Source organism: Vigna unguiculata, chromosome 4 (genome assembly GCF_004118075.2).
Source record: "Vigna unguiculata cultivar IT97K-499-35 chromosome 4, ASM411807v1, whole genome shotgun sequence".
Taxonomy (NCBI): domain Eukaryota; kingdom Viridiplantae; phylum Streptophyta; class Magnoliopsida; order Fabales; family Fabaceae; genus Vigna; species Vigna unguiculata.
The window spans coordinates 29,745,846-29,769,752 of record NC_040282.1 but is presented as its reverse complement, the minus strand read 5'-3'; the positions used below and the strand labels follow the sequence as shown (position 1 = coordinate 29,769,752).

Sequence of the window (23,907 nt, the reverse complement as noted above, 5' to 3'; positions counted from 1 at the left end):
ACACACATTCAGATAAGTAAAATCTAAATCCAGAATGATTTCATTCTTTACTAATCTTTGCATTCTTTCTTTGGAAATATGTCCCAAACGTTTATGCCACAAGTAAGCAGATCGTTCATCCACTAAACTACGTTTAGTGCCAACATTGTGATGTAAAGTCATAAGAGTTTCAACATATAAATTATCCAAATTCAATTTATATAAACCATCGTAAAGTGTACTAGATCCAATCATAAAAGTACGCTTAAACAAATTGAAACAACCATTCCCAAACTTGAATATTCAACAATACCAAGCTTAGACAAAGAAATTAAATTCCTAGTGATACTAGGTACATAAAAAGTATCCATAAGGTCTAAGTGATATCTAATATCGAGGATTAGACGATAAGTCCCGACTGCTTCCACTGGAACTTTCTCTTTATTGCCCATGAAGACGAACTTCTCATTTGGGTTTATGGTTCGGGTTGTAAGAAATCCCTACATCACATTAGAAACATGAGTCGTACATCCAGAATCAATCCACTATGTATTATGGGGAACTTCAGTTGAGTTTGATTCAAAACATACGTAAGCTTTATGCTAACCTTTCTTTTCGAACCAAGCTCTACGCTTTATGCAGTCCTTTTGGAAATGTCCAGACTTCCCACAGAAATGACATTTGTCATTTTTCTTCTGGATTTTGGTTGAGGACTCGTCAATCTTTAGTGGTCCTTTACTCTTTCCATGTTTCTTAGCAACTTTCTTTCCAACAGCTCCTTGATTCTTCACATATTGAATAAAGTGGCATCTTAAGTTTTTCAGTCGAGTATCCTCATGAACTAGCATACTGTGCAATTCATGCACATTTCACTTGTCTTTCATGGTGTTGTAGTTCATCTGGAATGGACCATACTCAAACGGTAATGAGTTTAAAATGAACTGTACGAGAAAACCTTCATCCACTGCCACTCCTAGAGACTTAAGTCTTGCTGCGATATTTGTCATCTCGATCACATGCTCATGCATAGTACACGAACCGTCAAACATCATAGTGGTCAACATACTCATCAGTGTCCCAGCGAGAGATTTATTAGTAGTTTAGGAGCGCTCTTCCACAAATTTCATAAATTCTTTTGCGTCATCGGTTTTGGGAAGAGCTGACTTTATATTGCTTGTTATGCTCATTCTCATAAACATTAAGCTAAGTCTGTTTGATCTTTCCCATGCTTTGTAATGGGCTTTCTCTTCGTGATAGCAGCCGACTTTTCAACTTGAAAAGCTAGATCAAGATCCAACACACCTAAGTGAAATTGGACTTGCTCACTCTAGTCAGGGAAATTCAACCCATTAAAGACTGGAACAGACGAAGCATGCGAGTGTAAAGATACCGGAACAAAGACTGCATTTAACACATGCCTAACATTAATGCTTTGAGTCATAAAACTAAACGTGAAAACAGATTCAGATATAAACAATCATTCTATGCATACTAATGTTCTCCTTTGGGAGATCCAATAATACACAAACATAAGCATAATGATGCTAATCATATTATAACATTATTGATAATTAAAATATGCATCAACTAGAATCACCTACTACCTTTGGGTATATAAATAAAACTAGTGACAAATACAAAATTATCTACAATCATGCTCATTAATTTCATTAATTATAAGAACAATTAATCAACCTTTGGATGATCCTAAAATGCCTTATAATTAATGAATTACAATTAACCCATAAATTTAATTATTCATAAATTAGCATCCATACTAAGGATAATTGAAATAAAAAACATTAATAATTTAAAATCACAAAAACTTTAAAAATTTGACCACTTTGGTGACTAACAAAATTTATCATATTTAATTTCAAATAAATAAATACTCATTTAATTGCTATAAAGTTTATATAGCATCCTCATTAATTTTAATTTAACAATAACAAACATAAATATTATTACAAATTAAAATAAGATTATTAATTATTTATATAAATAAAATAATTAACATTAATTTTATTGGTGACGTAAACCAATAAAAAATTCTAATAAACATTAGTTATTCGATTTCGAAAAAGAAAATCACAACCCATTCACGTTCGTGCGTTAGTTGAGAATGATTTCATTCAATTTAGTAATATCATTTATTGCAATCATAACACACAATTCATGCTGCATCAGTTTATATATCAATGACATTAATATTCACGTAACGGTTCACATCACTCCATTCATTATATTTGATTCCAAAATAAAAGCTGATGTAGAGGTGTCAATTTGGCCCCTAGCCCATGGGCCAGCCCTGGCCCACTCTTCATAAAGCCCCCTTTTAGAGGGCCCCCAAATGAGGGGGCCAAAAAAAAGCCACAGTCCCCTCTCTAGTGGGTTAGGGCTAGGGCTAAGGTGGGTTAGCCCCCCAAATAATACTACATTAAACCAAAGTCAAAGATTAAGTTGAGCGACCCGAACGGGCCCGATGACCCGGATAGGCTTGACCACCCGAACGAGCCCAATGACTAGGACGAGCCTGATGACAAGGACAAACCCGACGAGCAAGATGAGCCCGACAACCAGGACGGGCCGGATAACCCGAACATGGCAAACAACACGGATGGGCCCGAAAACCCAGACGGGCCATACGACCAAGATGGGCCCGACGACCAGGACGGGCATGACAACCCGGACATGCCAGACAACATGGACGGGCCCAATGACCCAAACGGTCCTGAAAACTCGGATGGGCCAGACGAGCCAGATGGGCCCTACGACCCAGACGAGCCCAACGATCTAAACGGGCCCAACGATCCAAATAGGCCCAATGATCCAGACAGGCCCAACGACTCGAACGGGCCCGACGAATCGTATGGACCCGACGATCCAAATGGGCCTGACGACCCGAACGGGCCCAACGAGCCAAACGGGCCCGACGATCCAAAAGGGCCAAACGACCCAGATGTGCCAAATGACCCGAACGGGCCCGACGACCCGAACGGGCTCAATGAACCAGACGGGCCCGATGACCCAGACGTGCCAGATGACCCGAACGGGCCCGACGACCCGAACAGGCTCAACGACCCAGACGAGCCCGACGACCCGAACGTGCCAGACGACCCAAACAGGTCCGAGTCGTTAGACCTATTCGGGTCGTCGTGCTTGTTCAGTTCGTTGGGCCTGTCCCACAGATAGTAATATATTTTAAAAAATAATATATTTTTCGTGTGGAAGATGAAAGCCCATGGGTTGGCCCTGGCCCACAGGGCTTTTATAGGGTTTTTGGCCCTGTGGGCTTCTTTGTTGGGGGCTTTTTTTCAATGTGGACTTTTTTGGCCCTAGCCCACATGGGCCAGGGTCAAACCCTGTGAGCTGGGCCAAATTGACACCTCTAAGCTGATGCATTCACATAAAAACTGAATCATGTGACTTCACGCATGCACTATTCAAATCATGGAAAAAGATGAATCTCCTTTGCCAATTCGATTATGCACGTAATGGAAAAGCTTTCACCAAAAACAATGACAAAGTTTTAACACGCGGCTTGATCCAATCAAAAGAAAAACGGTTATAATTTAATGAACGTAGTAGAAAAACATTAAAACCCCTAAATCTTTAATTGGGGATAAACTTAAATTAGGGTTTATAACATTAAGGGAAAACATTATAAAAGAGAAACATCACATAATAGGAGAATCATAAATCCTACAACCATGCTCTGATACCACATGTAAAACAATTAAGAGGATCGTCAAGATTTATGATTCTCACACGATAAAACATAATATAGCATTAACCTTGATCCATGGAAAATCCTGTGAATATGCGTTCTTCAAAATTTGTAATCCTTTGTGCTCTTCAACCATCGTTTTTCAATCGATCTCTTTGCCTTTCTTTCTCTTCTCACACGTTCTTGATGGGTGACTGTGAAAAGAACCTTATGACCAAAGACAGAACCCCAATCCCCTTTTTATAAACCAACGTCCATCAAGTTGATTTTTATTTTATCTTTATCTTTATTTTTTTATCACTTCCCATAATAATAACCAATATGTCTTTAAATTTTATTAAATCACAATTGGACCCATCATAATATTTCAAATGATTAATTCGTCAACTAATTCAAACAAAATTATATGTGTATAATCTAAGTAACAAACAAAAGACATAAAAACAAGATTGCACGTTGCTATATCATTAAAAAAACAAAAAGCTTCACTGCAAAAACTATTATATTTGTAAGGGTTAAATTGTAGATTTTAATAGTTAAAAATCATCACAAATTATATTCTTGACTTAAAAAGATGATAATAATGGTATTTAATAATTATACAATATTTTATGTGATAGGTAACTACATCAGAAACTTCATATTTAAACATTTTAGTAATAGTAATCTAAATTTGGTAAAGCGTTTCAATTACCTATTACAAGTTGCAGACCTAAAAATAATATAGAACAAAACATTGCTTACGTCATACTTCTATGTTTTCTTACAGACAAAAGCTAACAGAAGACAAAAACTGAAAAATATAACAATTGTATCGGAGAATATTGCATCATACAAAAAGCGATACTTGTTGTATTTTACATAATTTTATTATATAAAATTATTATTCTCTATTTTATTATTAACGTGGATTAACATTAATTAATAAATTATATTATATTATTTATAAATATCAATTATATTGCACAATTGTTATTAATTTATTGATAATATATATTGGGTTTATGATGAACTATCCGTGATAGGTTGAATTGTTCAACGAACGGTCTGTGATGGACTTAAGTATTCAGGAACTTGTTGAGAGGTCCCTGGTTTTTGCTGGTAAGGATGTAAAATTGATATCCGATTAGTTCATTTAATTTTTAAGAGACAACGTAAAAATACATTTGTAAGATGCAGATGCGCTCTAGAAAAACCTATCAGAAAAAGAACAATATAGTCTTACAAGTAAACAACTTTTAATTTTCCATTGATTCTATTTGGAAGATCAAGTACCACAACTCTTCCATCTATGTTGTTCCTAATTACAGGTATGCTTCCACGTTCTACTTTTAATATTAGGACTTTTAATATTAGGAACTGTTCTTAATTTTTTGGGAATAACATATTATATAAATGGTTTAATGTTTCTTATTATCTATTTAAAATTCATAATCTAACAATCGGTACGGAGCATGTTAGATTTATGATTAAGATTTTGTTTTCTTTATACATAAACCCTAATTTGTTTTTTCCCAATAATTTGATAAGGTGAACCCTAATCGAAAGATTTAGAGTTTCCTCTTCCAATTAGTGTTGTTTTGTTTTTGTTTTATATAATCTGGACTGTGTTCCTCGAGCTTCTCTCTCGCAATGAGATTTAAGGTTTTCTCTTTGAATGTTATTTTGAAAAATCCCCAATTAAGAGGTTTCAAACCCTTATTCTGAAAACCCTTTGGCACATGGCCTTATTCATCTTTCTTCGCGGGTCATCTTTATCTCCAATCAGCGCGCTACCCTGGCCTTCGTGCTTGATCAATTTAGTTTCTAGCCAAAGCCACAAACACAACGAACCCTTTTTCGATCTGCTTGGCCAATCCAGTCACTGGCGGTGGAGTAGAGAACCATCTTGTTCGTCGTCTATGGTGGAAGCGCGTTTGTCTTGTTCATGGCTACACTGTGGAGGTGTTTGGCATGCCTCGAGCGCGCCTCCTTCGTTTGGTTCGCGACGACAATCCAGGCGCGACGATGGAGCTTCCTCCTTTTTGCGGTGAGTCTCATGGCTTGCTTCTTTCAGACCTTGCGGTGATCTCTCTTTATCGCTGTAGTGTTTAGATCTGGCCTTCGCAAGTGCAACTCGTAGTGGTGGTGTGGTCGTGAGAGTGCGTTGATGGTTTAGCGATGGCATCCATTGGGACTGGTGGTTTCGCTGTTGTATGGTGGCGTGCGGAGGATTTGTGGTGCTCGCGGCGTTATATCCGCAGTGGCTCGCGCGTACTGGTTCGCGATGGTTGTTGCCGCTAGTGGTGGTTCTTCTCGAGTTTGCACGGCCGTTAACATGGATTGTTATTGCCATGTGCAATCTGTGTCTAGTCACATATGGGGTTGCTCGAGAGAGGAGGTTTGCTCGAGAGAGGAGGTTTGCTGGAGTTGTTATGCATACGTGTTTTTGAATGAATGAATTCATTCTCTTTTTCGCACTTTGTGTTACACTAATTGGATGCTTATTACAATTGCACATGTTTTTATATTGATTGTTTTGTGTGCATGTATGGATTCATTTGAAATTTATGTGTCTTACCATTGATATCGTGAGGTAATGTCTATTTATGAGAATTAATGGTTTTTGTGAAATTTGACTATATTAATTAACCTTTTCTCTTACGTATAAGAAATTGGTAAATTAAGTTCTTGTTTCTTGGAATTTATTTGAATAGCATGTTTGGAAAATCTTTTCGCTGTTATGCAATTATCGATATGGTTTGACAGAATAAACATGTATGGTATAGAGTGGGCCCTATTTGAAGTATGCCAAGTGAGGGGCTCATGTCTTTACATTTAATGCATGGAGTGTGTATTAGGTTCCTTTATGGCTAATTGAGTTGTTTGATTGAAAAATAAAAGCTCATTTTTAGGTGAATCTAAATTGATAAACAATTTATTTTATTATTATAAATATATTTGATTTGAAAATAAATAAATATTCAAATTTTGGCAATTTAGCATTTTTTTATGAGCAAATTAAATTTTTAGCTTTTTATGACCTCATATTTAAAGTGATAATTTTTAGTAGATGTTTCGTGAAAAATGTTAAATATTTGTGTTTATGTATATCTATGCATTTTAATTTTAATTGTTTTGGATTTTGACCGACGCATGATGGCGATCATGTGGTAAAAAAAATCACGTCATTCTACTAAGTAATATAATTATTTCATGCATTATATAATTTTATTATATTTGGTTAAGCATGAGTAATATAATTTTATATGATTGTGATCTCACCTATCGTGGGCACAATTGTATAAGATTTTGTGTGAATGAAATAATTTAATTTTAATTATTTCATGAATACAACTTAATTTTATATATTATTCTCTCGACTTTTGGGTATGAAATTTTTGTACAAGTTATCTACTATTTCAGTGACGTGATAGTATACTTGAATTAATTTTTTGACCCTTATTTGGAAATGTTATTACTTAAGGGGTTGTTCATGCATAATATAATTTTATTATATTTTGTTAAGCATGAGCTATATAATTTTATGTGATTGTGAAATCACCTATCTTGAGTACAATTGTATGAAATTTTGTGTGAATGAGATATTTTAATTATCTCATTAATTAATTTTATATTACATTAGTGTCAATCATGCTTGTATGCTATTTTATTTCTTGATGATATAATGTACTTATTTTATCTTATGTCAATTATTTGTCTTGTACCCTATCGGTATTATATTTTTTTATGACATGAGTTGTGCATTGTCTTTTATTTCTTAATTATATTTCTTATTTATTATGATTCGGGACCCATTAGGCGGGATCATAATGGATGAGAAATTGGTATTATAGGCATGTTTGACTGAGTATTCAGAAACATTAAATTTTATTGCACAATAATTGTGCATATTAGATGTTTCCTTTTCGTTTTGATATTGACTTCTTTGCCCATGCAATTGACTTCAGTCAAAACTTTGAACAAGACAAATTTTGAGGACTGGAAAGAATCTTTGGACTTATATCTGGCAAATACTGACATGGACTCTTCTTTGAGAGAAGAAGAGCCTCTAGCTCATACTCCTAAGTCCACTACTGTCTAGAGAGCTTCTTGTAAGAAATTTGAACACTTAAACAAAGTGTCTTTAATGGTGTTGAAATACACCATGAAGAAGTCTATATGGTTCAACCTGGTGGCTTTGCTAGAAAAGGCAAAAAGCATTTGGTTTACAGGTTGAATAAGTCTTTTATAGCCTAAGCCAAGCTTATAAACAATGACATTTTGAAATTTGACCAAATGGTCATTTCTTTTGGCTTCAAGGAAAATGTCTCAAATCAGTGCATGTACTTGAAGGCTAGTGGGAGTCAATTCATCATTCTCTTCTTATATGTTGATGATATCCTCCTTTCTAGTACCAGGGTTGAACTTTTTACTAAGACAAAATTTGTGTCAATTAGCCACTTTGATATGATGGACCTTGGTGATGCCCATGTTATTCTAGGCATTCAGTTATTTCGTGACAGGTCACGTGACATTTTTGGATTGTCTCAGGGAGAATATATTGATCTTCAAGGTTTAACATGCATTCTTACTCCTCATGTGTAGCACATATTCAAAAAGGTGGCAAGTGTAACATCCCGACAAGATATTACGGATTTAATAATAAAATAAAATTAATTAAATAACTGGTCGCATTTAATATAATTCCTCATTTTCCAAAATGCGAAAAATTTAAAACTTTTATTAACGTACAATAAAAGCCACATATAATTCCAAAACCATAGTTTATAACACTAAAATAATAAACAAAAGGTCTCATAGGAGTTTACAAATTCTTTCCAAAACATAATAATTAAAAAGACTCTCATGCTAACCCCGCTCCGCGGCTACGTCTCACCAGCACCACCTACATCAACATCAACTGCTCACGTGTACCGCACACACGATCATTGCCAAACACAAGCAAATAGGGTGAGCTTAACAGATTTAAACATATAAATGAGCATACACATATTGTAAGACTCATGAAAATTAATTAATTAATTAATAAATGCGGGTAGAAAACGCCTTTATGGCATTAATTATTGTTTAATGTGACGTGGAAAAGTACTAGGTCAAATGGTTAAGAGTACTTTGATTGTGTGAGAGGACTTGGTTTGAGTCCTATGTATGTCAACAATTATGTGTTGTTGTTTTATTATTGATTTTTAATAATATGTATGAGTATGGAATTGGTATTGTAAGCTTATCATGATTGGAGTGTATCACAAACATGACTTGGTTGAATTGGTTATGCACTTGAATGGTGATTAAGTGGTCATGGGTTCAAACTTGGTTGGGAATGAAATTGGAACTTTATTTTTTAAAAGTGTAGTTTTTGAGGGAATATGAGAGGGCAAAAGAAAACCTAGAAGGGGAAGCCAAGAGGGGCGGGAAAACATCCTATAATGACCCGAGGGAAGGGTTTTCGCAGTGTGGTGAAATGGTGTGGACAGGATATGTGTGATGGTTTTGTGTGTTTGCCTTCTCAATTGTAATGGAAGTGTGGTGAAATCGTGTATGTGTGATCAAAGCAATGATTTGGCTGGTGGTTTTACGTTGCAAAACCCTTTTATGCATTATATGTTTTGGGAATGAGGGTTTTTGGTATGGAATGGTTGTGGAAGCCTAAATCTTGTGTTTTGGTAGCTTAATTGGATATAATGCATAATTCTAATGTTGTTTGCCATTACATTGTCTTGGTAATGATTGAGTGGAGTTTTAGTATTGGTTTGGTGAAATGAGTGTGTGAATAGACTCGAAACCCTGCAAGTCTCGCCTAAGTGGGTCCACCTCGCCTAAGCGAGAGTTGCAAAGTCTCACTTTGGGTTCTGGTTCGTGGTTCTCGCCTAGGCGACCAGGAAAAGGGTTGAGCGACATGGTCTCTCGCTCAGGCGAGAGGCACTTGCCTAAGCGAGGTCGCGAGGAAACTTGGGAGTTTTGAGCGCGATATCTCGCCCAGGCAAAAGGTTTTGAGTTCTGAGCGATGGACACTCTCGCCTAGGCGAGAGTGGCTCGCCTAAGCGAGTTCTCAAACTGCATTGGTGATTTTTTTTGTCGAATACTCATCTAGGCGAGGTCTGTGTGTTGTTTTGAGCGAAGGTGTGACTCGCCCAAGCGAGAGGATCTGGCCTAAGCGAGATAACGTGATGCGGCCACTGTTTTAAGCTCGCTCAAGCGAGGTGAACTAGCCTAAGCGAGGTTGAGGGCTTAGCTTGGGCGAGAGTCCTTGGCTTAAGAGAGTTTATGCGAATTGCCATGTGTTTGTGTACTATTTGGATTGTTTGCTTGTTATTTCCTAAAGGATAGGAAGTTTATGCATGTGGTTGTGGTGTTTGGGGTTGACGGACTAAGTCCAGTAGGGGTCTAGGATGTGCTTGAATGGTTGAAATGCATGATGGGCATGGAACTGGTTGAGTTCCCGTCGGCTACTATTGGGCGAGGAGTCCTTAGTATGGTGATTACATGCGTTGGACGCACGATGGGCAAGGAACTGTGATGTTCCCGTCGGCTACTATTGGGCGAGGAGTCTATAGTATGGTGATTGCGTGCGTGCCAAGGTCCAAGTCGAGAAGGCTTGGATGATTTACTACAGATGAGGAGTCTGTAGGGCAGGACTATGAGCGGGATAGGCTCATAGGGTTGGACCACGAATGAGTTAGTTTCATGGGAGCACAGTGAAGTCCCAAGACCTAGTTCATGTATATGACTCATGAAGGACTATGAGGTCATGGTTGGGTAATTTGAAAAGTATGAAAATTTAGTTATGTTATTTTGGGATGGGTGGCATATTTATTTCATGTATCTGTTTATATATTGTGCATAGCTCACCCTTTCTGTGTGTGTGTGGCGATGATCGGATGACTCGTTATCTGGAAGCAGATGATTTGACAGGTGGGCCACGAGATGCATAGACTCGGAGCGAGGGATAACTGGGGATTTTGTTTATATGTTTTTATTTTGATTTTGAGATAAATATGTAACCCTTTGGGAGTCATGCGAATATTGTTTTAGTTTTATAAATTATGGACTCCTGGTTTTATGACTTGTATATTAAAGTTTTAAATTTCCCGTGTTTTTGGGAAATGGTTTTCTATTAAATGAGGTATTTACTTTTATTTCGGATTTTATTTATTAAATATTAGTAATATTCCTTAGGGATGTTACACATATATAACACAAATATATGTAGACGACACATTCAACCCATAGGAATTCCAACCCATCTAATTCATTCCACCTGGCCACAACCAGGTTATTCGTGTTCTACTTCTTCTAGTAATTACCCCAAGGTAATTTGCTGCCAAACCTATCGGCCACAACCGATAGAGCACGTGCGGGAAACCATTGCTACGGATCATACACCATAAAGCCAGGTGGAGTTCCCAAATACAAACATAGTTCGTAACATCCCAAGACTACCAAACTCGTCAGCTATTTCCTGAGGAGGCCAATCTATCTGGACCCATCCGTACTGGCCACAACCAGCACACTCACACCGGCAACACTCGCCAACCCGAGCTCAACTCAAGGGTTCCTTATGTTCATCCGCCATCCTGAGCTCAACTCGAGGGATGCCATTTCGAGCTCAACTCAAGGAATGCTACGTGCTTAACCCCTATCCCGAGCTCAACTCAAGGGATACGTTCCGAACTCAACTCAAGAAACCCAACAATCTTACCTTTGAAGCATCACCAAAAGTCTAGTAGATCACGTCTATAAAGTCCAATGACTAGGACATACAACAGCCAAATCGCCTAGTGGGGGACACATACCGCTAGGCGCTAGCAGCTCCTAAACCGCTTGGCAGGGGACACGTACCACCAGGCGTCAAGCGCCTAAGAACCAACCATTTTGCAACCACTGCCTGGCGGAACAATCCACACCGCCATGCGGACACGCTCTAGGGCTACTGTTTCCACAGCTATCGCCTGGCGGGACCTTCTCCTTCGCCAGGCACCATCAAGTCCAGGATCCCACTATTTCCTTGTTATCGCATGGCGGCCTAACCCCACCGCCAGGCGCCATACCAGTATCACCACTTTCACTGTACTGGTATGAATTTAGGCATTGTTGTTCGCATCCAGACCTTGTTAATCACTCGACCAAGTTCAATGGTTATAACTATAGTCTATAACAGTGCGCACACTTAAGCCTATGATCTACATCATTTCACCCCCAACATGTTTGGTTCACCTATATTACAATTTCCACTAAATAAGATTTTGTACAACATCATCAGATCGTTTACAGGCTAGGTTTCCCCCTCTGTTCTGGTTTAACAATTTGATTTCCCCACCCATAGGTACAAAGCCTCACACCTCTGATCTCACATTTTGTTTCCAAGCCCTAACACTTTTTTATCAATAAGTTCCATTGGATTACATAATTTCAAACCCAACCTTTCTACTAAATCCAGTGTACACAGTCTATATCTATAATCTTTGTACACTCCAAATTCTAAATTCCACAATACTCCAATTTATTCCACTCTCAAGTATATAGTCATGCTCATTACAAGATTATCATTACGCTAACATTTCCAACTCTCAATAACACACATCCTCACTTTTCCAAAAACGAATAAGTTCCAGCAACTCTTGCAACGCCTCCAATTCTAGTTTCTCGAGATGGCGTCTGGCGGCAAGACCTGTACCGCCAAGCGGTGCATACGATTCTGGGCAAATTCCCAGAATTCTCGCACCTGCACTACTCTTTTTCCTAATACCTTCCCAACACAGATTGATCACCCTCTTCCAATTGTTTAACAACCCCACACAAAATGATTAGTACGTTTCCACAATGGAATTACCCAATTAGCTTCCACCATTTGATTACAAGACCTGCAATTCTCACGTCATTAAACCCTACCCCTCTTTTCACTGTTCCATCAATTTTTTTAATCATCATTTATGCTAGAATTCAAGAATTTCGTTCTCACATCATCTCTTAACCACTAACCCATGATTTTTCCCCAATTCTAATCATCCTAGTCTGCATAGAATCACAAAACTGAGCTAAATCGACTCGCGTCGCCTGGCAGAAATTCATCACCGCCAGACAGTTCATCAGGAAAAACCCATAATGGGTTACATGCTTGCGTCACCTGGCGGTACAGGGCTTCACTGCCAGGCGCTACCTCCAGAAAACATAGCAAACACGTAAATGGGGTATGAGCCGCCTGGCGGCTATGTACAGCCCGCCAAGCGATTTCTGGAAAATTTCCAGAATTCAACAAAATCGTAAAACAGATAAGGTTCATGCATAATTAACATGTAATTGTCATACATCTCATGCCAAAACATCAAATTAACATGGACAACTCCCCTAACCTGGTTTTCCTTCACTTAAAGCTTTGACAATTTAAAAGTTCTCCCTACACCAAGTGCCTCCTTAGCCTCCTCTCAATTTAGCCCCCAAGAATCTCACTCAAACCTCACCAAGTCTCAATTTCGTGCTCTCTTTCTGAGTAAAATTTCTAGCCTTGCAAAACCCTCACTATTAACCAAATTTTTCTTTTTAAAGGGTGCCTAAAAGCTAGGTTAATTACCTAAAACGAAAATTGAGTCTTAATTAGATGTTAATGACATTTACTATCTCATTATGTTTGTTTTTCAGCCACCTCTCGGTGGCCCTACATTCTCTTAACTTTTCATATTCAAGCCAAAGCCAAAAATACCAAAAAAGTAAGGATAAATTTGGGTTCTCCAAGGTTTGAACCCACAACCATGCACATGCCAAGTCAATGCCAAACCATCATACCAATTCATGTTTCATGTTAACTAATATAATTTAAATATTATATTATTTCACCGCATGACTATCATATATTTAAAACAATAACAAATAAATACACACAATTGGCATACATAGGATTGAAACCCAAGTCCTCTCACATAATTAAAGTACTCTAAACCATTTGAGCTAGTACTTTTCCACATCATACAAATCAGATTTTAATATCATAAATGTTCTTCATGCCCGCATTTATTAATTAATTATTTATTTAATTAATTAAATTTCGTTGGTCTTACAGCAAGCTCTCTAAATCTCAATATCCTCAAAATTGATGGATAATGATAGAGTTGAATTGGAAAAGTTCCATAATTGCTTCCGTTGTTAGTAGTTAAATGTATGCTCAAGTTTGCATTAGTCCCGATATTGCTTTTATCGTAAATGCTTTAGGGAGATACTTGAGCGACCCAGGTTTGGGTCAATGAAAATCCGTTAAAAGGTCTTTAGATATTTGTAGGGAGCCAAGGATCACATTTTGACCTATAAAAAGTTTGATCAACTTTAACATTAGGTCTTTGGTTGTTCTGATCTTGATTTTGTTGGTTGCCCTGACGACCGAAAATCTACTTTCGACTTTGGTTTTATGATTGAAGGATAAGCTATTTCTTGGAAGAGGGTTAAACAAACTCTTATAGATACTCTTGAAGGCAGTGTGTTGCATGTTATAAAGCACTTGTGAAATTATGTGGCCTAAAATTTGTTTTTTGACTTTCAAATTGTTGAAAGTATTTATAGGCTACTCGTAATATATTGTGGAAATACTACTGCCTTGCATTTCTCTCTTTTCTACATACGTTCTTATGCTCAAAACATCTTGATATAAATTTTATGTTTGTTAGAGAGAAAGTTTTAGATCTTTAGACTCGGATTGAATATACTGCTACATAAGATATCTTAGTAGATCCACTAACTAAAGGCTTAACTATTGGAGTTTTTTTCAAAATCATGTAATTCATATAAGTGTGTAGTTAAGTCTTTTGATGTACTGGTTAGTGGGAGTCTGAAATGTACCCTTTATATTATTATGGTTTTCATGAGATGTAAATTTATAAATGATATCAAGTTTATTACATCTCTTTTGGCATATAAAATGTATGAACCATTTTGGGATTACATATTTATTATGTTTGTTTTTATTTTATTTATTATCCATTATTTTTGAAATCTAAGCATATGGTATGTATCCCTATCGAATATTATCTTTGTGATTCATGCTTATATTTCTTAATTGGTATTTGTGCTTATGTTGTAATTGATATAATTAATTTATTTATTAATGTCACTACAAAAAAACATGTAAGTAGCGACAATTATTTTTGTATTTTACATCATTTTTAACTGCCGTTATTTACTTGAGCGACGTTTTCCTAAAATGTTGTAATTCTTGTCGTCACAAAGTATAATATGGCGGTTTAAGATGAACCGCCACAACAACCGTCATTTTATACTATGTATACAATGACGATTTAAAGAGGTAAATAACGTCAATTAAAACTGATGTAATATTTTTAATAAAAAACAAATTCAATGAAAAAACGACACTTAAAACTGACATTATTACCATTATATTATGATATTTTTAATTGTCAATACTATAATTAATTCTTAAATAAATTATAACATTATCAAGTGTCATAATTTTAATATTTAATTATTTATTATTTTTCACTTGCATTTATACTTTCATAATTTAATAAAATTTATTTTTTATGATAGTTTAAAATATATAAAAAATTATAACACTATAAAAAAAGAAATTAATAGACTAAATTATTTTATTATCAACATAACATAATTACACCGAAGTACCAAAATATTCAATCATCGAAAAAATCAAAGACAACATTAAAATTTCATAAGGCAATTATAAAACTTGCACTACTAATTTTAAGTTGCTTTGATTCCACCACTTGATCTTAGTATATTGTGTGGAGATGGCACACCACTTCCAACATTCGGTGCCTACAATAAAGAAAGAATATGAGTAAGTGAAATTCAAATAAATTAAGAGATCCTTCCAAGGGAAAAGTTATTTTATCCTCAAAACAATAAAATGAAATAGTTAACTAAAATAATTAGTAAAATAAAAGAGAATATATATATATATATATATATATATATATATATATATATATATATTATGCACATTTATAAAATAAATGCCAAAATGTATTTTATAAGTTTTAAACATTTTATCTTCTTAAACTTCAAATAAAGAAGGATCTAAAGGTGTTACAGCCCCAACAATGTTTTCTTGATCATTATTAGCTTTTTTTAGATAAGAAGACAAATGAATCAACCAGATTTTTGCTTCAACATATTAGATTAATGATAAGGGACACTCGTGGTTAATGTGTTAAGCAGTATAGGTGATTGGAAATCCCTGTTGTAAGCTAAATGATGCAGTCATATGTTAAGCAACTAAAAGCCATGTACCAAAATAGTCTACAAGCAATGTTTAAAATTATGAACAAAGAAACAACTTAAAAAAAAATAATCATCTTCCAGAAACATGTAGGATACAATAAAATACAAGCATGTCACACATGTGCCATAGTTATGTAATAGACACTAAGAAATACTCTGGATCATTATCACTCATACATTCTTTATAACTTCAAGCATGCTGAATTATTTAACAACTCATTAACAATAACTCATTTTCACTTCAAGCATGATATAAGATAAAGAATCAATGGCATGCCGTGTTGTAGGTAATAAGATCAAAAACCATCTAAGTGTGTGGGGTATTCGTAGAGTGTATTATGAGAGTGTGGGTTTTTCGGTGTAGTTAAGAGTGTTTGTACCCCTGTATTTCCAGAAAAGTGTTAATTTTCAATAATAAGAATATTTCTGATACGAATGGGATGCTTCCAGCTTCTGAATTTTGGATAGGTAGAATAACTTTATCCACTAACCTCGATTCAACGGCCTGCAGAAAAAATATATATAAACATATCATCATAGAATCCATTGAATAAGACATCATATGGAGACAAACACAAAGGTTTAAATAAACAAGGAATGGGAGTGAGGTCTCAAAGTTATCACATGGTACTGTCTCACTTTGGATATGCTTTCAAAGATGTTTCCTCAATATATGCTCATATAAGGCTTTGCATATAAAGTAATTCACTACATAGAAGTGGTAGTGATGCTATGAATCTTTTATTTGAAAGAAACTACCAAGCATCATACCTTATAATCAACACACAACGTCAGTGTTCTTCTCTACAAGAGCCTTGGACATACAAAACATCTTAAATAAACGAAAAGCACACACTGTGGAAGTGCACAAAATTTCCCAGATAAGAAAGCTTAGGTTCAACACAACACAAACCTTCTGAACTGATTTCTTGAAGCAAGTTTTACGCTCGTCAATATGATCTTTCAAGAAATTATTCCAACATAGTTCAAGACTCAAATTATTCCAAGAAAAATGTCAGTCAGAATTATTAAAAGCAGTAAAATAATCAAGTAATGAAATTAGTTCCCAAAACACTCTACTAAAATAATAAAAACGAATATGCACCCTTACAAGAAACATAAACGCAACATGGGATCAATAAAATGTGCTTGGAAACTCACCTCCTCCAGTAAAGAAACTCACGCTTACACAAACTCACATCCTCCCTCGCCGATGTCCTCCCGATCCTTGCGTTTCTCACTGCTGTTGTCATCTTTAAAGAGGTTTTCGTTGACCTCGACGTCATCAACGACGAGTTTAGGTGAGATAGGAGCGACGACGGAGGGGGAGAAATGGTGGTGTGGCACATAAGGAGGGGTCAAGCGGGGCGATACTCGAAATCGATGGAGGTGAAGGTGACATGGAGGAACTGGAATAGGGGTTTGCCAACGGTGAAGGTGCTCTGGTATTTTGTACTCTTGACGGGATTAGGGTTTTGAGGGGGAATAGGGTTTTGAGAATGTATAAGCTATTTCCACCAAGAGGTAGAAGGGATGAAAGGGGGGAGGGAGAGCAAAAGACTGAAGCGAAAGAGTGAGAATAAAAGGAAAATATCATTGGAGAAAAAAAATAGAGGGATAAAATAAAGAATCCAAAAAACAGTGTTTATAACATTATTAAAAAAAATGGCGGTTAAAACTGCCCCTATTTTATATGCAAAATATTACAGTTCAAAAAATGACAATTAAGACCGTTACATTTTACTTGTAAAATATGATTATTCAAAAAATGTTGTATTATTAAGTAAAAAACGACGGTTTTAAATAACTGTCATATTAAAATCGTCATTATTTACGCAATTTTTTGTAGTGTGTTATCCAAGTGGGAGATTGTTGTATTTTATATAATTTTATTATATAAAATTATTATTTTCTATTTTATTATTTATGTGGATTAACATTAATTAATAAATTATATTATTTGTAAATATCAATTATATTGCACAATTGTTATTAATTTATGGATAATAATATTGGGTTTCTGATGAACTATCTATCCGTGATGGGTTGGATTGTTCAACGAACGGTCCGGGATGGACTTAAGTATTCAGGAACTTGTTAAGAGGTCCCTGGTCTCTGCTGGTAAAGATATAAAACTGATATCCTATTAATCAGTTTTTAAGAGACGGCGTAAAAATACATCTGTAAGATGCGCTCTAGAAAAACTTACCAGAAAAGAGAGTAGTATAGTCTCACAAGTAAAAAATTTTTTTAATTTTCCATTGATTTTATTTGGAAGATCAAGTACCACAACTCTTCCATCTATATTGTTCCTAATTATAGATACGCTTCCGCATTCTACTATAGGTATCAGGAACTGCTCTTAATTTTTTAGAAATAACTTATTGTATAAATGATTTAAGGTTTCTTATAATCTATTTAAAATTCATAATCTAACAATACTTTCTAAGATGAAGTACTTAACTAAGCTTCAAAGCTAAATTCTAGAGTCTAGAGTGTAGCATAAATTGACCATTGATTTCGTTTCTGTCAGAACTGAACTGATACTCCTCCATCAGCTATGTTCCCATGCAGGTTCAACTTCTGCAAGTTTTCTTTAAATCTATCTATCTGTCATAAATCACCTCTCTTTCACTATGCACTTTTGTCTCTAGACAGATGCTTATTTAAAAGGTTAAATTATTTCACTGATTTCTATTTTGCTAGTGAAATTTTAAGTAATTCTTTTAATTTGGTTTTTATTTTGAAAAATTTATTGTAATTAAGTCATTTTTATTAACATACATTAACAACGTTAACTATATATTATGTGTTAGCACGTGTTTCAAATATTTATATATTTATTATTTATACATAAATATTAGAGTTATTTTAAAAATAATAAATTTATAAATTCAAATATAAAATATTAAAACAATTTTAGAACAATTTAAAATAAATATATTTATTTAAAATTTTATAATTTAATTTATAAAGTTGTTATTTTTAAAACAACTCTAACATTTGTCTATAAATTATTGATATATAAATATTTGAAACAATATTTAAATAAAGTTCAATGTAAAATAAAAACTTAATCTTGTTAGAAATATCATTATGACATTTATATAAAGGTTAAATTTTGTCTCAATTTGAATAGATATGAAATTGCTTCAGTTTTAAAAACATTAGGACCAAATTGAGACAAAATAACAAATAGAGAGACTAATTTGAGAATTTTGCATTCAATAGTAACATATGACATTGTTATTATCACATAACACCGCCTCTTACATAACACCGCCTCTGTCACCTGGTACATCGTCAGTTTGACATGTGACAATTTGTATTTTTTTTAAAAAGTATAAAAAATTAAAAGAAAATTAAAAAAAAAGTAAAAAAAAGTCACATACTAACACGTGACACATAGTTAACTCTGTTAGTGTATTATTAACGAAAAGGACCTAATTACAACAAATTTTTCAAAATAGAAACTTAATTGAGATAAAAAAAGGACTTATATGAGATTTCTTTACGAAAATTAAGGCTAGCGGAATGATTTAACCCAAAATGTTTGGTACATTGGTACGTTTAAATGATTTTTTATAAATATCTTTATATACGAAAATAGAAGAAAAAAACCTTTTTATAGTTTATTAAAATTTTACTATAATGGTTTATTAAAAAATACAATTTTTTTTGTTATATGTAAGTAATCTTTAGCTTATAATTTTTTACTTATTTTCGTATTTTTAAAATTTTTATTTAGAACGAAGCCTGCGGAAAATAGACCGACTAAAAAAAATGTTTCACACGCTATACAACGTGAAAGTATTCTGTAGTTTGCACAAAAACATATATTTTTAATTTATACATAAGTTATTTTTAACATATAAAAAAACAAAAAACATTACTTTTTTGTAACTCATTTTCATATTTTAAAATTGTTTAGACAGAGATGATTGAAAAGTGGCTGATTCAAAAAGAAATGTTTCACACGCTATAGAACGTGAGATGTAAGTTATTTAAAGTTTTTGAACTTTTGTCTACTACAATTGCAATATTTTTAAGTATATAGAAAATCAAAGTTTTTTTTTCGATTAAAGTTTTGTCCACAAAAATTACAATATTTTAAAATTAAATATATGCTATCCCATCAAAAGTTGTTTTCTTTACTTACTTTTAATCAGAGACTTTTGAAAGTCTTAGTATAGTTATCTTTTATCAGTTTTAAGTCATTGCAATTATTCAAGCCCTAATAACAAGTTAGGAAAAATATTTAAAACATTTTTTCTAACTTAAATTTTAGAAAAAAAAATATTTTTATTATTAGTTGCACGTCCAACTCAGAAATGGACTTCTTTTCATAAATTATAAAAGATAGATATAATTTAATGGTTGTATAAATATTAGGATAAGTTGTACGCTTATTAAGAATAACATATGACATTTTACTATTGAAAAAAAAAAACAGTATTTAAAAAAATAAAATTTGAGAGAATTCTTAAAAACAATTAAGATTTAAAATAATTTGTGCTTAGACGAAATCATATTTTGTAGAAAGTGAAAATGTATAATTATGACTATATTGATTTTTATTTGTCAATTACGTATAGCGTATCTGATGGTGTTGAATTTAGAATTTTGGTTAAAATATCATTTTGGTTCCAATTTTCGTCAAGTTTTTTCAAATAAGTCCTAATTTTGGTTTTGTGTTCAAATAGGTCTCAATTTTCGTCAATTTTGTTCAATTGGGTCCTTTTTTGCTAACACCGTTTAAATCATTAATGGCCATGAACAATGACTGCCACGTGTCACTTCATGGTTTTTTTGAATTTTTTATTTTTATTTTTATTTTTTTAAATTTTTTTTAAAATTTTGTTAATTTTTTTAAATGTACACGTGTCAACCTAGGAGTGTGCCACGTGTCACTTCCACTACAAAAATAATTGTTTTTAATAGGGGTTATATTTGGCGTTTCTGGGGGTTTTAACCCCCACTAATGGTTTTACCAGGGGTTTGAAATTCCCCCAGAAAAGCAAGCGTGGCTAACGGATTACCGGGGGTTTTTAGCAACCCCTAGAAGTAGCGCAACTTACCGGAGGTTTCGAAAACCCCCGTTAATGCTTGGAGTTCTGAAAACCCCCGTTAATGCCTGGGGTTCTAAAAACCCCCATTAATGTCTGGGGTTCTGAAAACCTCCAGTAATGCATGGGGTTTCGAAAACCCTCGATAATGCCTGGGGTTTCGAAAACCCCCGGTAATGCGTGAGGTTCCAAAAACCCCCGGTAATGTCTGGGTTTCAAAAACCCCGTTAATGCCCGGGGTTCCAAAATTACTAAATGTGATCTCTCTTTCATAACTCAAAAATCGGTATTTGAAGAATGAAATTACATAGATTTTGTTTATGATTAAATAAAATGACTCAAAGAAAAGTATACATGAATAGTAAACTCATTAATAATCAAGAGTAGTTGTAATGAATGCAAAAGATGAAAAGTAGATTTTTCTGCATTCGGGCCTGGCTTATTTGTATGGATAAGCTCTGTTGCAATATTGGACAATGTTTAGCTCTCTTAACTCTATCACAAATGTTGATCATGTTGCAAAAAGTTATTTTAAGCATCATGAACTAAATCACAGCATGGTGGCAAATGACTTTTTGAGAAGCTAAATATCCAAAATGTTTGTATGCAGAACTTTGTTTCGTTGGTGCTATTATTACATAGAGCTTGCTGCCATAGCTACTAAGAATTTACAATGAATGCATTAGAATATGATGTAAGACAATTAGTGCAAAATTATTTCTAGTAATGATAGAAAATCTCCTAAAATACATATTTTTTGCTAATATAAAATGCAACTTGAAACGAAGCAAGCTACTGAGTGATAATAATATGCCGAAAGACAAAGTTGCTATCTCTTTTAATAATTACCTTATTATCTGCATATAATGCCTGCATTTTGTTCTCATTTCTAGTCATACATACACATATATTCTACATTTTATAATGCTTCTTACAATACCAATTATAGTTGACTTCTATCTATCAATTATAGCAGAATCATTTCCTTCGTATCAACAAATCATAAAATCAATCATTTCTTTTATTTCATCATACACCACACACACATATAAATACCCTCAATTTTCTTCTACAATGTTTGACAGAAAAACTATAGATTATACATGTTATCTAGTCTAAGAAAATCTTAGTCTGTTTTATGTCAGTGTTTTGAATTAGTGAACTATTCTTCACTTAAAAATTTACAAATAACCAATATTTCTTTTGTAGCAGGGTCCCCTTGCTGCTCCAGTTCTTCAACACCTGACAAAAGAGGACTTAAGCAAGATGTACTTTGACAAAAGAGAAGAGAAGGAAAGAAATGCCATTCATGATGTGGTCCCCATAGCTACTACATTTACTTGGTTTCACAGAGCCATCATAAAATGTAATTGTTAAGTTACATTTAGGAACAAAACTCAACCCTTTACTTATATATTTTGATAGGTCACTTCAACGGATTAAGCTTTTTTAGTATTTGACCTTTAAAGGCTAAAAGAACTCTGTTCCATGATAATATAAGTGAACTGAGAGGATTAAAAAAGAATAATATCAAGCAACGAAGTTCTTGTGGCTCGAGGATTTAAAATGGTTCCCTAATAAATAAAACAGTTCTTAGTTTATGTCATACACCAACCTCTTTTTCCTCTATCCATAAAAACAAACATAAAAAATGAAAGGATCTATATATCTATCATACTGAGGATTGTAGCCTCCTTAAGGCAAGTAACGCCAACCTAACTCAAAATGGGGACCAAAATACTTGGATAGAGGCAGAATACATAATCTGTAATGCAATATATTTTGCCACAGGAAGCAAAGTGCTTCTCAAACTTCATGATCAATACAGAAAGAGAGGAATAGAAAATAACCTACCATCTTAGAGGATGTCATTGATAATGCTCAACTTTGCATTTTATTGTCAGTATTTGAGAGCAGCACGACAACAAGCAATTGGTCATTGATAGGCTAAGTAATTATTCAGCAACTGCTTTGAGTGGGACATGTGGTACTAACTCCAAATAGTCAAATTCATCTTTTAGACCAACCTGCACGGAGACAAAAGGAGCAAGCCATATATGAAACAAAGAAACAAAGAGACGAGGATAGTCAAATTTAATGACCTAAATTAAGGCCATGTTTTCCAAGTTACATTCATTCCTTTCGTGTATCTATTTCATAGCTAAAAGCAGTCCTGGCAAATGACACTTTAGTTGATTATTGAGGCATTTAACTGAAATGACTAACCTCCTTGTACAAATTTTCAAGTTGTTCCTTAGCCTCGGGGAAATTGTTCGAACACCATTGCCTCAGGGTGAAAATGTTGTCTACAAATATTTGTCAACAAATAGATATTATGTTTATTTTAATGATAATTAATGCAGTTACATATTTAGAGTTATCAACATCATTAGAATTATAAATAAGTACAACCTCTTGTATATATAAATCTCTCAAATAATATAAATATTTTCCTTCCATGTCTAAATCCCAGAAATTGAAGCCATCAAGTAATTTGTTTCCATAACTAAGCCAATATTTAACAAGGAGGTTTCAGACCAGTTTATAAGGTGATTGAAACTACTAAACTTATGCATTCATAATTTTGCTTCAGAGGACTAATCACCTTTTGTTCTCATTTCAAAAGGGAAAAGCAGAAAAACAACTCTTAAAAAATATTACAAGTATCAAGCTCAACCAATCAACCAAGAAACTCAATCCAAGAGTGTAAATTATGTTTATACTATTTTATGTGAACATGATTCTATATAATAATTTTATGTAAGTTAAAAGAACTTGGAGAAAAAGACTGAAGCAATCATCACGTCAAACAATAAATGTGGGAATTGTATAGTGAAACAAAATCAAGAAGACTTTGAAAATTGGGTCATCGCATCCAGAAAACGAAATACT

General features: G+C 34.2%; 1 protein-coding gene across 1 annotated transcript; it reads left to right on the top strand.

Annotated features, from left to right (window-relative positions):
- The first annotated feature begins 2,580 nt into the window (after window positions 1–2,580).
- LOC114180706 (glutamyl endopeptidase-like) lies at window positions 2,581–3,376 on the top strand. Its single transcript, XM_028067008.1, has 2 exons — window positions 2,581–2,846; window positions 3,319–3,376. The coding sequence occupies exons 1-2, from the start codon at window positions 2,581–2,583 to the stop codon at window positions 3,374–3,376; spliced, it is 324 nt and encodes a 107-aa protein (XP_027922809.1).
- The last annotated feature ends 20,531 nt before the right edge of the window (window positions 3,377–23,907 follow it).